Below are 14,811 nucleotides of genomic sequence, written 5' to 3' on the forward strand. Positions count from 1 at the left end.
CGTAGGCTGATTCTCCTGAAAACGCCTGTGTGCTGCTCTCAAAACATTGCATCCCGACACAGCAACATCAGCTCAACCAATCGTGTGAGTTTGGGGGCTGAACTGTGCCAAGCCAACCAATGAAAAACGGGGGGGGGAGTGTTCAGAAAAACATGTTGCAGTGGCACAATATCACCTTCAGTGGGCATTTACTGAAGGTGCGGCAGATGTCACCTATGAAGCCCAAACGCAAGTAAACCAAGGGACTTTTCTTTTCTCTCTCCCTCCTGATGAGCTCAGGGTGGAGATGACAACCCACACCACACAAACACGCACACACACATCGCAGCATCACGATGATGTCTGACGCTCAGTTTTGTGTCTTCTGTCAGAGTCCTGGCTCGACTTCACCCAGCAGGAAGCAGGAGTGCGAATCCACAGTAACTGTGAGTATGACAGCTAAACAAACACACGCTGAAGACTGACAAACAAACTGATCTCAGATGCTTGAACTGCATGACAACAAAACACATTCAAGCAAACAGGAAACCCAAATGGACAATGTTTACTTTCCTAAAGCATGTTTCTGGTTGTACTGTGAAAGAATCTTTGGTGCACGCTTTTATAACGAAAACAAAATGTTATCTTGAAGCAATTTGTTCTAACTTGCTCTGCCTCTGCAATGACTTTCCTTTTCCTCTGACGTAAGCCGTTGGATAATTTTATCCAATAGGCAGATTATTTTTAGGCCGGGGGTTCTCAAACTGTTCAGTGCCAAGGACCCTTAAATATGATTATTCCCTTTCCTATAATATACAGGCAGCTATATATTTTTATTTATAAAAAATGCCCTAAAAACTTATTTATACTGTTTGAGGAAAATATATAATAAGTCGGCAAAATAAATGTCTCCAAAAATCATAAATAATTGGCTTTTATTATGTCATGGTCTTAAAGCAAACTCTTAAAATATTATCTCATGAATGATCACATTAACTGAAAAGCCTTAATCATACATTTTGTAAAACTCTTTTTAGAGAACTCACATGCGATCTCTATTCTGCGGTGTACTGTGAAATTGTGCTGAAGTGAAAGTACAGATACAGTGTCAAACATTTTACTGAAAAGTCCTAGCTAAAAATAAAAGTGAAAATGTGTTCACATTAACTTAAGTATTGTACACAAGTGTTTAAATGTAAAAAGTATAATTTAAAAAAAAGTAGAATTGACTTTTCAGAATTGAAAAAAAACACTGTTTTCTCATTGTTCTGTCTAAGACACTTATTAGACGGCGGATGTTAAATTAAACATGTTACCTGAATATATTCAGCTGATGATTTTACGGTGTTTTGACATTTGAATATAATGATTTGTAGACTAAGCATGAACTGTGTTAACACTTGACTCAAGTTCATCAATCAAAACTTTCATAAAAACACATTAATATAGTCTGCGTCTGAAAGCACTACTTTACCCAGTAATGATCTCATCTGAGTAAGATTGATTGGCTCGTTAGTCACATTAGATGAAAAAAACCCACTATTTTTATTTTAAAATTGTTGTGAGAAGATTTACATCACAATGAAATGTAACACTTGTACTTGTTCTTTAAACCTATTATTTTCAAGTTGTAAAAGTACAAGTATTGGGTTTTAACAGGCCTCAAGTAAAGTACAGATTCTCCATAATAATACTGAAGTATACTAGTGATGTACTATTGCTCTAATACTTTACACATCTACAACTAGTATAGCGCCTGCTTTTAATGATCCAATTGATCCATAATTCCCATTTTCTGAATATTATTGGCACATAATAGTATTGTGCCAAATCCTACCAGAATTTGGAACCTCAAAGTGATTCCATTAGCTGACAGAAATTATATTGGTGCCTGACTAAAAATACTGATTATTAATACTAAGACTTTTAAAGGGGACATCGGATGCCCATTTTCCACAAGTTGGTATGATTAAGGGTCTTCATGAAAACTCTATAACATACTTTGGTTAAAATTTCTCAATGGTAGTGTAAAAAAAAAAAAAAACAGTTTACCCTGTCAAAAACAGCTCTGTTCACACACTCTCAGAAATAAAGGTACAAAAGCTGTCACTTGGGTGGTACCATTTCAAAAGGTACACTTTTGTACCTATTATTATATTAGGTTTATATTATATTATATTATATTAGGTTCAAATATGTATACTTTAAGTACTAATATGTACCTTTAAGGTACCATAATGGACCCTTTAGGTACAAACATGTCCCTTTTCAAAAGGTACTGCCCCAGTGACAGCTTTTGCACCTTTATTTCTGAGAGTGCAGCGACCCGTTTCTGTGCATGTCCCTTTAATGTGCTCTGCTCACCCCGCCCCTCTCTTCCATTCCTTAAAGTCACCATTCTTATTCATGCAGTTATAACTGCTCAAAAATGATTTAAGTCATTTGTAAATGACTTGTTAGTCATTAACAAACACCTTTATATACCCTCTACAAAGGCAACCTTATTGTACTGTTGTGGATGGCACGCAACAAAGCGACCGAGAGCTGGTTGAGCTGGTTGTCTCAAAATCTGCTTCAGTTGAACCAGAGTAAAACTGAGATTATGTTTTTTTTGCTCTGTCAGAGTTCATATGTTCAGATATGTCCACATATTTGGGTTCATGGTCTGATTATTGCCATGAACAAATAAGAAACTTAGGTGTGGTATTTTGACCCAGAGCTGAAATTTGACAAGCAGATTAATGCTGTAGTAAAGAGTTGTTTTTTCCAGATTAGGTCTATTGCTCGACTAAAGCCTATTCTGTCAAGAAAAGACTTAGAGAAGGTTATTAATGCCTTTGTTTTGTCTCGTCTGGACTATTGCAATGTATTGTATGTGGAGTCCTGCCAGACCACTATTTCACGTTTGCAATTAGTTCAGAACGCAGCAGCTAGGCTGCTAGTGGGTGCTAAGAAAAGTCATCATATCTCTCCTATTTTAGCTTCCCTCAAATGGCTACCTGTGAGCTATAGGATAAAATATAAAACTCTTTTATATGTTTTTAAAGCATTGCATGGGTTGGCCCCTGCTTACGTGTCTGAGCTCATTGCTGTTCGTTAAGCACCTTGGTCTCTAAGATCTAATAATAAGTTATTGCTTACTGTCCCTCGTACTCATTTAAAGTTAAAAGGGGATCAGGCCTTTGCTGTTGCAGGGCCGAAGCTCTGGAATAGTCTGCCTCAGGAACTTAGAGAGGTCTTATCGTTAAATGCTTTTAAAGTTGAAGTCAAAAACTACTTCTTGTCTTTAGCCTTTGAGAGTGTGGGCTAGTCTTTGCTGTTAGTTGAATGTTTGTTGTCTTTTAATGACTGTTTCTTGATTGTTCAGCACTTTGGTCTGCAGGTGCAGTTGTAAAGTGCTATATCAATAAAGTGAAATGAAATGAAATGACCGTTGCAAATCATTTCAACTTTGGGGGCTCATTCCCTTCAAAAACAAAAGTAATTCACTGCGTCTTCAGTCGCTCAGATGTCGGGAGTAAATGACGACTGCTATGTTCATTATTACATCCAACAACAGAACACCTCAATCGCTTAGGAGCCATTCTTGTCTACACCTGCTCCGGTTTTTATCATTATAGGGTGGTTGCGTACACACACTGCCAACACACATTTATGTTCAAACACCGTGTAAAAGTGAATTTTGCATAAAATTGCCTTTAAATATTAAATAGGACATAAAATAACCAAAGCTATCGATATGAACCAAAACATTTCTCTTTCTTTGTGTTTTCATGTAACCAGTTATTGTAGCAAAACAGAAAATCTGGGTTGGAAATGTTCCAGTGCAACTACATTGACGTTCCTCCGCATCAGGTGTGGTGATCATAGTTGCATCTGTGTTGTGCAACACATACAGATCAGAAAAGCACACCCGTGATGCATTACAGATCAATGATGAAACCGCATCCAGCAGGGGGATGCTTTGAGTTTCTGAGGATACAAGTGATGTCTATAAGCAAATGCACTGCATTTGACTTAGAAAAGGAATATCAGCCATGTAGCTTTGATATGCACATTATTCATGTAAATTTCTGAAATTACGTTAAACTATAAGGCAGATTTAACCTCATTTGATGTGTAACTACTGATGGTCTTCTTAACTTGATTGATTTTCATAGATGCAGCATTACGGCAATGCAGTCTCACAGGAGTCAAGTTATAAATAAACGTGGTGATCTTACTGACTCGTTCCTCAGTGAACAATCCGTAAGGGATTTATTATTGCTGGATAGACTAGTATTATCCTGAACGTCAGACATGAGTCACTGTCTGAAGCGTTATCAGAGACACAAAGAGCTGTTCATAAGAGTTATCAGGACTTTCAACAACTTAAACAATGTAACAATAAGAAAAATGTGAAGAGAAAATTACTTAATTGTGAAACTGTCTGATTTGTTACACTGCATCCACCTTATTATGATTGTCAGAATGAGGCTTTTTTTGTGCAGTTCGTCTGGTTATTTAACTGAACGCTCGTTTTAATAAGTGCAGTCTCAATATCTGCTATCATTAGGGCTGATACAAGCAAAAAGAACAGCTAATGAAACAGAAGCATAACACAAAAACAGACTTTCCTGAATGCAGAGGGAATATTTTTCTACAGTTTCTAGGCTCTTCACTCTCACCTTTATTCACTAAACATAAGTCTTTTAATAATCTATCAATTATTTTTAAGCCCTAATATATTCCCTAATATATTTATAAATATTCATATTTATATATAAAAATGTGTGCATGTGTGTGTGTTTATATATATAAATATATATATGTGTGTGTGTGTGTGTGTGTATATATTAGTGCTGTCAAATGATTAATCGCATCCAAAATAAAAGTTTTTGTTTACGTAATATGTGTGTGTACTGTGTATATTTATTATGTATTATATAAAGAGACACACATACAGCATATATTTTGAAAATATTTACATGTATTTGTGTATATATTTATATTCATATAAATTATATCATATATAAATATTTAATATATAAGCGTAACATATTTTTCTTAAATATACATGCATGTGGGTGTATTTATATATACATAATAAATATACACAGTACATAAATATATATTATGTAAACAAAAACGTTTATTGTGTGTGTGTGTGTGTGTGTGTGTGTGTGTGTGTATAGATATAGATATAGATTCCCCTATAAATTAATCGAGTAAATTAAACAGATGACCTTAATATTAAAAAAGAAATGTTTCCATTGTGTGTCAGTCCAGATATGGTTCTGTCCATCTGGTTATGGTTATGCATTTTAGAAATTGAAATTGACTGCATGCAATGCAATAAAGTTATAAATGTTCAAGAACTATGTTTTATGCATTAACTCATTATAATTGACTACACTGAACAAGCAACACAAATCAGTGTTCTGAGGGTAACTGCTAGTAGAGAAAGATGATACGAGCAGATTTCTTTCTCTCACTCTTTCTGTCATTTTCTCATTCTGAGAGTAAAGTAAATAATGATAGAGGAATTACTATAAAGCCCTAAAGTTTTCAGAATAGCCGAATGTTCATGCGCTCAGAAAGCTGACATCTTCATTTAAACACCCACTGCCATCTTCCTTTCACATTACTGGGATGTTTGCTGACATGGAGATCAGATAGTTCCCATCATGCCGACAATGACGCAGACTCTGACCGGTTTCGATTCCTTAGTCCAGTTTGCCACACTTGATTATCTTCATCAGAGCCGATGCAAACGCGTGTGGAGACTCGTTCTTTATCCAGCTTCAGCAGAATGGCATAATAAGCCTCTGAAAATCTCAGGAGGATCAGTGCGTGGATCCGGAGGAACTTATGATTGTTGTGCAACCAGGCAATGCACATGTTTGTTCTATTTATCCAGAAAAATCCAGGTTGCAGACAAACCAGAAGTGAGACAACAGTTGCAATATGAGGCCATTTCCTCATTTGCTGTGATGCAGATTCAAACATTGGGCAACACGGAGAGTGTTGTGAGCTCATTCAAACCGAAGGGAATTTCCTTTGCCACCAACTCAGAGTCAGCATCATACTTTCCTCTTGTGGACATCAGCGTCAGACCTCAGAAACGTCCACGCAAGTCATTCTGCATCTAAACAGTAGAGCCAATATCTGTGTTTTACAAAGGAAACACTGATGGAAAATGCTAACATAGAGAGTATTCGTCTGACTGGTGAAATCACTGTATGTTTTGCAACAGATGAAGTTTCAAGTTAATTGTCATTTTGTTCGTTTTTAAGTCGATTTGTTTTTAAGTTTTAGTTATTGTTGTACTTCAACCTAAACTAATATGAATATATTAAATATTAAATAGCATTAATATTTTCGATCCCACTTTATATTAGGTGGCCTTAACTACTGTGTACTTACATTTAAATGAATCATTTGATACAATGCCCTTATTGTGTACATCCATGTTTTCTCATTGTACTTATATTTTTAAAAATACCTATATGTAATTACATTTATAATTATACTATAGACCCATCCCTTAAACCTACACATCCCACCAAACCTGTCCCTAACCTTACTCGTATCCCACCTCAATAGCAGCAAAAGTGTTTTGCAATACAATATGACCACAATAAGTACATTAGAGACCTTCATGCGCAATAATTATTAGATGGTCAGTAGGCTTTTGCATACTAACACGGGGTGTTACAGCTACAGTCCTTCTGTTTTCCCGTTTAAGCACCAATTTACCAAGACAAATTCCTCGTACATGTACTGTACTTGGCAATAAACGTGATTCTGATTCTGATTCTAATTAAAGTGCATAAACAGCTGCTGGAACTCCACACTGAGCTGTAATTGATCAACAGCTGCTGCTTTTCGAGTGTGTTTACAGTACAGGACAGATCATCGTACGCGGAGCTCATGCATTAACATTACAAGCTGCTTTAACTCTTAAACATGCATGAAGAACTTTTCACTTGAGAATAGTTTTACACCTAAAAAAAAAAGTTATTTTGACAAGTTTAAAATGACACACTTGAGATGAGGACTGCAGTCATATCAGCGGCGCATGAAAAACCTGTATTTATCGTACATGTGAGGAAAGAATATTGACATCACATAACCAGATACCTTCGACGCAAAATAAATTAATAAAGTTTGACAAATATGCCTGCATATAGTATTTCTACATAAACCTATGCATTCACACCAACTGGTGTAAAGCACACACATCTTAACGACCAGCGACATAAAAATTATTCTCACTATTTACTTTCTTAATATATGCTTGTGGTATCATTGTTCACGATTCATCAGGAATATTTGTATTTTTCATGAAAATATATACATTTTTCAGCTTTGAATTTTTCCTTTTACACCTGACGCCACTAACCAACAACACATAAAAACAATCGATGATTGCGAATTTGATACAGAATGTAAATTAGCAAGTTAATTTACATTGAGTCATTTAATCATTTAAATTGAGTAATTACATTTCAGACATAATATCAGGAGCTTTTTACAAATGAATTTTGCAAAAGCAACAGTCGAGTGTCTCCGAGCGACACACAGCGGTGTATCATTCCTAACGATTCAGTTCAGTCAACGATTCAATGACTCACTCATAAAGACAGTCACCTGTTACGTTTCTGAATGAATTAGTGATTAGAATGAATCCATTCAAATAAATGATTCAATGACTCACCCATAAAGCTACTTGTCCATTTTGTTTCTTAATGAATCGGTGTTTTGAACAAATCAATTCAAATGAATGATTCAGTGACTCACTCATAAAGTCTGAATGAATCAGTGTTGTTGAACAAATCGCTTGAATTAGTGATTGACTGATTTATTTTTTCGCCACCTATTGGTGTAGAACTGTAACTGCAGAAAGAGTGGCTGTAAAATCTCCCCCACTAACACACAAACAAGTGGAGTGATTCAATTCAAACAGTACATTAACTAGGGTGAATCCAGGTAAAAATGGGGCACCTTTTGCCATTTTGGTGGTTATCCTGAATTAAACTGATGTTCAGTTTTCATTTGAGTATGGGTGATTGTGTGTCTTTACGTTTATGGGTTAGAATTGTTGACCGTTCCTTTATTTGTCTAGTTTAGCAGTTTATGATGCCCATTATATTATATCGGTCATCATCACTGATGTTTTTGTGATTGGCAGCACTGACTGTCATACGTTAGTTTAGAACTAGTTAGTTGCTCTGTATTGAGGGTTGGAATTGTTTATCAGTTTCTTGTTCTGTTCTTCACGTCCTGCTGTGAGCTGATGTCTCTGGATGATTTCTTTCCCTCTGTAGATCAACTGCGTGACGTTTCCTCTTCCACTGCACATGTCTGAACAGCAGCTGCTCAAACCAGACGAGTGGAGCTACTGCGATTATTTTTGGGTAAGCTAAAACGTCTCCAACCACTGACAAACCACAAAGATTTGCTCGCGTAGTTTAGAAAAGCCTCACAAACAGTTCGAATGACATGCTTTGCGTATCCTTTTATACTGTTTAACAGCATGAATTTCATCAGACATCTGTGGTAATCTGCTTTGGCTTGTAGTTTTGATTGGAGAAGATCCCACCGAATCCTTGTTCTGCCACTTTATCACGCTTCTATGCTCATGAATCTGCCTTGTGTTTTGTCTGTGGATCCAGGCGGACAGAAAGGACCCGCAGGGAAGCGCCAACATCTCAGGATTCGAGGTTCTGCTGCAAAAACAGCTGAAGGGAAGGCAGATGCAGAAAGAGATGGCCGAGTTTGTGAGGGAGAGGTAAACGTTTGTCATCCAGACTGAGAGCAGAAGACAGAAAAAATGTTCAGAAATTGATACTTTCCTCTTTCTTTCTTTCTTTCTTTTTTTTGAAGGATATAATGTTCAGGGGAAAAGTGGATAAAAATTGTGTAATAATAATTCATAATTCAATAATTCAAAAAACATTGTCGTTCATTCATTCATTTATATATTTATTTAGTTATGTATTTATTTACGGGGTCAGTGGCACCAAACATTCACGGTTTTTCTATAGTAACTGTTGTACCTATAGTGTTTTGACAAAAAATATACACTTTTTTTTTTTTTAACAAGTATGGCAGTTTTTCTGCAAATTTCGGCCTACAAAAAAAAAACAAAAAAAAAAACATAATTACTGAAAATGTTTAAAATAATAAATAAAGTCACAGTTATGAGAAATAAAGTCACAGTTGTGAAATATAAAGTCACATTCTGAGGTATAAAATCATAATTGTGAAATTTAAAGTTACATGTCATAATCCTACATGACAAAGTCTCAACTGCAAGGCATGAATTCATAATCCCATTTTTTGAAGTGGAAAGAAACAGCTAGTTTCGGAATGTCTTAATGCTACTATATTTAATAGCACAATAGTTGTTTCAGAAAGCATCATTACGCTGATATAACCATGACAGTAATTAGTTGTATGTGCGGTCACTAAGGTCTTACAACAAATATGGTTATGGGTACGATTGCATTATCAATGTTGGTGAAATTGTGTAATATCTTGATATAGCACCTGTTTTTTTCTGTTGCCTTGACTAAAAACACAACAACACAGCACATACAATTTCCTGTAGCTCATTTCCTGTATTTCATAAGTAGTTTATAATGATTCAGTGGCTGAGTGCTTGAACGTGAACTTTAGATCTGCTCTCAAACGTTAGTTTTTAATGATATGGCTCTTAATTCTTCTTCAGTTATGTTTGCGCTGAGATTTGGATAGAATGAGCTACAATCGGGGGGTTCACATGAAGTGTGTTTGTCCCTGAGGAGAAACATTTGAGTCTGGGAAGGAAATGACCTTAGTGTGTGAAAGTCAGAACAAACATCTGCACTCAGTCTCTTCACATGCTCTGCATGTGCCACAGATCCATGTGCTGTGCTCTGTCACTCCAGTGCAACTTAAAATTCATTTATTTATTTGGACAGGATCAGGATCGAGGAGGAATATGCCAAGAACCTGTCGAAGCTCTCGCAGATCCCGCTGGCGGCGCAGGAGGAAGGGTACGTCACCTAGCGTTTAGAGGAAAACAATGGCAGACGTGGAATAATACACTCTCTTTTCTCCTTACAAACTCAGAATCTGATGCAGTGACCTTCAGACAAATATAATGCTTTATAAACTGACTACCGTCATGGCTAAATGGATTGTGACTCACAATATGAAACCTCTTCAGTTTTGCTCTTAAAAAAATAGTTCACCCAAAAATGAAACTGTCCTCACCCTCAGGTCGTCCAAGATGTAGAGTTTGTTTCTTCATCAGATTTGGAGAAATGTAGCATTACATCACTTGCTCACCAACGGATGCTCTGCAATGAATGGGTGCCGTCAGAATGAGAGTCCAAACAGCTGATAAAAACATCACAATAATACACACCACTCCAGTCCATCAGTTAATGTCTTGTGAAGCCAAAAGCTGCATGTTTCTAACAAACAAATCCGGCATTAAGACATTTTTTAACTAAAATATAAGTCCATAATAACTCTTCCTCCAGTGAAAAAGTCCATCTCCTGTTGTCTCTCACATCAAAATCCACCAACATATTTGTTTGGACTGTCTTGTAAATGGAGCTTGATCTGTGCAGATTTCTCTCCTGATTCAGACCAGATGATTTCATTGGAGGAAGCGTTATTATGGATTATGGATTATGGACTGGTGTTTTATCCGGAAGCAACGGTTTGAAATTAAAAAAGTCTTACTGCTGGATTTGTTTCTTACAAACATGCAGCTTTTGGCTTCTCAAGATGTTAACTGATGGACTGGAGTGGTGTGGATTGTGATGTTTTTATCAGCTGTTTGGACTCTCATTCTGACGGCACCCATTCACTGCAGAGGATCCATTGGTGAGCAAGTGATGTAATGCTGCATTTCTCCAAATCTGATGAAAAAACTAAATCATCTACATCTCGGATGGCCCGAGGGTGAGCACGTTTTCAGCAAATGTTCATTTTTAGGTAAACTATCACTCTCGGTGTCACACATCCTCACTATCAAGCGTGCATGTTTTTTTGTAAATCACCATCAGCTGCTGTACTCTTTTAGTGTTTGGTATCAGCACAACTGCCAGTGATTTTTTTTTTTTCAGCAGCACGTCAGTCTGGTAGAGAAGGCTAATTGTTTCATGTACAATGCGAAGCGTGTCAACGAGTGCCGCCCACTGTCCCATAGACAGACGGCACAATCCCGCCATTCTTCTGACTCTCAGCCCCCGCTGTGTCGTCGCTTGTAATGACCATTGTTTTTTTTTGTCCGGCTCCTACGTCTGCGCTCACAACCTCTTGTCTATTCCTAAATTCACTGCTTGTGTTGCTGCCGTGCAGAAATCATTGTTGCAGAATTGCAGGTCATGACCTTTTGGCTTTGCATTTTTGCCATTGTATGACTGGCCTCTAGAGCTGATCATGTGCCATTGGTGCTGTATGCTGCATATACATTATATACACTGTTGTTCAAAGGTTTGGGGTCCTATTTAAAAAAAAAAAAAGAAAAAAAAAAAAAAGAATGCTTTTATTCATCTAGTATGCATTAAGCTGATCAAAAGTGCCAGGAAAGACATTCTTTCTATTCATCAAAGAATCCTGAAAAGAACACAGTTTCCACAAAAATATTTGGCAGCACAACTGTTTTCAACATTGATAATAATCAGAAATGTTTCTTGAGCAGCAAATCAGCATATTAGAATGATTTCTGAAGGATCATGTGACACTGAAGACTGGAGTAATGATGCTGAATATTCAGTTTTGATCACAGCAATAAATTACATTTTAACATATGTTCACATAGAAAACTGTTAGTTTAAATTGCAATAATATTTCACAATTTTTACCATATTTTTGATCAATAAATGCAGCCCTGCTGAGCAAAAGAAAAGTAGGTAAAATAAAGATACAAGTTCAATGAAAAAGTCAAAATACTGGAAAATATATTTATGTATAATAGCTATATTGCCCACCTCTCTCAGTAAACAGAAGCAGGTTCAGACCAGAGGTTCAGGTTGGAGAAATGAATCATCAGATGTATTTTTATGGATTCATACAGAATTATCTTCCCCGACCAACAGTGAGAAAGAAAAGTACTGATATTCTTTGACTCCGCTAAAGTTTAGATTGTTAAATTCCACCCACGTCTTTTATTGAAAGTGCTCCTTTGAATCGGTGCATCAGTCCGAACGGAAAGGCCTCAGAACGGCTCAGTCTAAACATCCGAAACATCTCAGGAATGAGGCGGTCGAGTCTGATCCGCTCAACATTCAACACTCATGACTGCAGCATTCATCTCCAAACAGAGAGAAGAGAAGGAAAAGAGCAAGAAGAGTTATACAAATTATATATATATATATATAAGAATGTGTTATAAATGTTATATTTAATAATACATTTTAATATTTTATTATATATTTTATTTAAAGTATATTTATTACATTTATAAAAAATGATTTAATATAAATATAGTTTAAAAAATATATATATATCTTTAATAAATTTAATAAGGCCCTATATATAAAATTTTAAATTTAATGTATATTTTATTAGGTTTTATTAAATATATTGTCTCTTGTTATCTTGTCTCAGCACGCTTGGAGAAGCTTGGGCTCAGCTGAAGAAAAGCCTGGCAGATGAAGCAGAAGTTCATATCAAGTTCTCCTCCAAGGTGAGATGTTGTAATCGAAAGATGCAGGACTGCATTCAAAGCCTGTAGGATTCATTCTGATCCGGTCTAAATGCACAGCTGGTCTGGAGGAATGTGCTCTGTGCTGATGTTCCGCTCTCTGAAGAATACGAGAGCAGATGTTACACACACACTGTCAATATTACTGTACACTTACACGTATATGCATATCTAACACTGAAGCAATAAAAAGACATGATGTGCTTTTGGCTTTAGTCTCTTGCAGCTTTCTAAAGTAAAATACTCGGTCTGTCTCTGATGTGCTTCAGCTTCAGAGTGAAGTGGAAAAGCCTCTGCTGATATTCCGAGAAAACTTCAAAAAGGACATGAAGAAGTTCGACCATCACATGGTGGATCTCAGGAAGCAGCTGGCCAGCCGAAACGCCGCTGTGGAGAAGGTACTGACTGCAAAACATGATTCATGAAATGTGGCCGTATTTAGTCTTCGTATTTAGCCTCTTCTAAAGTTACAGGGATTTTTCTCATGCATTATTAAATGTCCAGCATATTTTCTGAAGAAGTGGACTGTTTTCGTCTCTGGAGCCCATTGGCTTTCTATATATAATCTCATGCCCTTCAAACCAATGACCTTCTCATAGAGCATTTACAAAACAATTTGCTGACTTTTAAAGGGACGGCGCACTCAGTACAAACGGTCATTATTTACTCATTCACACAGCAAACGGCGCTGGTTCTCACATATTTTGTGATCAGTCGCATCAATGCCAAGTTTGAATAAGCACACATGCAAATGTAGAAAAATAGATGAGTGTAAGTTATTGGCGGTGTTTTTATCTTCGGTGGAATTGTCCCTTTAAGAAAGAGTGTAATGTAAAGAACAAGCGATTTTAATATGCTATTGTTTTTTTGTTTTTTTATTATTAGAGTTCAGTTAGAGTTTCATTTATAATCAGAAAAGAATTAGTAAATATACATCTTTGAAGTTCATTAATCGTCCACGTCACTGCACAATGAGAGCTCTGATTTATTCAGCAGCATCTGGATCTCAACATGCATCAGCAGATGCTTCTGAACACCCAGCCTGAATAAAACACATCACGCTCACCTCGTCTCTCATACTCTCATGTTCTTCTTCAGGCACGGAAAGCGCTTGCAGACCGGCAGAAGGATCTGGAGTTAAAAACCCAGCAGCTGGAGATCAAACTAAGCAGTAAGATCGAAGAGGACATCAAGAAAGCGCGCAGGAAATCCACGCAGGCCGGTCAGTGCAGCTTCAGCAAACCTCTCAACCGTCCATGGCAATACAGGCCTTAGACATGACACACACTTGACATCCTCCGAGAGCAATCCTGAGCAATTATCAGATAGTAAACACCAAAAGAGACCCGCAGAGCGAAAGATACTCCACAGATGGATTCAATCCATCGAGATATATTCACACAAAACATTACAAATTCACCATTATGATAACTGGATGCCACTCGCCAAATTAAACATGCAATGTCAAGTATAACAAGATAGTTTAAAATGTTTATCCTGGAATAATGGCTACCGATTCACATACTATTTTAGAAATAATAGGCAAAAGTATTCTATTGTGAACTCAAACCTAATAAACAGCAAACCTGGAGGAATGCTGACATCTAGTGTTACATTATGGTTATTAAAGAGGAAGCTTGCTTTACTCTGTTCATTCAATCCTTTCTGACAGCAGAGTCACATAAATGAAGCAGAAAAAAATATACAACCGCAAATAACCACATATAACTGTAAAAATATCCAAGTGTGCACAGACTAAAGACATTTGGGTTTCCATAGAAATATAGATATTAACAGTGTTTCTTTTGTGCAATATTTACATTCTTAACCTACCTTTTTATTTACATTCTCTGTGTTTCCTTCATAATATATATATATATATATATATATATATATATATATATATATATATATATATATATACAGTGAGGAAAATAAGTATTTGAACACCCTGCTATTTTGCAAGTTCTCCCACTTAGAAATCATGGAGGGTCTGAAATTGTCATCGTCATCGTGTCCACTGTGAGAGACATAATCTAAAAAAAATCCAGAAATCACAATGTATGATTTTTAACTATTTATTTGTATGATACAGCTGCAAATAAGTATTTGAACACCTGTCTATCAGCTAGAATTCTGACCCT

General features: G+C 36.4%; 1 protein-coding gene across 2 annotated transcripts in view; it reads left to right on the forward strand.

The window, feature by feature from the left end:
• Nucleotides 1-14,811, forward strand: part of LOC131551064 (growth arrest-specific protein 7-like) — a 41,472-nt gene that overhangs the window by 20,117 nt on the left and 6,544 nt on the right. For both annotated transcript variants that reach the window (XM_058793680.1, XM_058793681.1), the window contains 7 exons: nt 372-425; nt 8,289-8,378; nt 8,637-8,752; nt 9,927-10,001; nt 12,571-12,649; nt 12,937-13,065; nt 13,766-13,889. In XM_058793680.1, the coding sequence (XP_058649663.1) occupies nt 372-425; nt 8,289-8,378; nt 8,637-8,752; nt 9,927-10,001; nt 12,571-12,649; nt 12,937-13,065; nt 13,766-13,889 (667 nt within the window). The remainder of the gene's footprint in view (nt 1-371; nt 426-8,288; nt 8,379-8,636; nt 8,753-9,926; nt 10,002-12,570; nt 12,650-12,936; nt 13,066-13,765; nt 13,890-14,811) is intronic.

The sequence above is a fragment of the Onychostoma macrolepis genome, chromosome 12, assembly GCF_012432095.1.
Source record: "Onychostoma macrolepis isolate SWU-2019 chromosome 12, ASM1243209v1, whole genome shotgun sequence".
In the NCBI taxonomy this organism is placed as follows: Eukaryota; Metazoa; Chordata; class Actinopteri; order Cypriniformes; family Cyprinidae; genus Onychostoma; species Onychostoma macrolepis.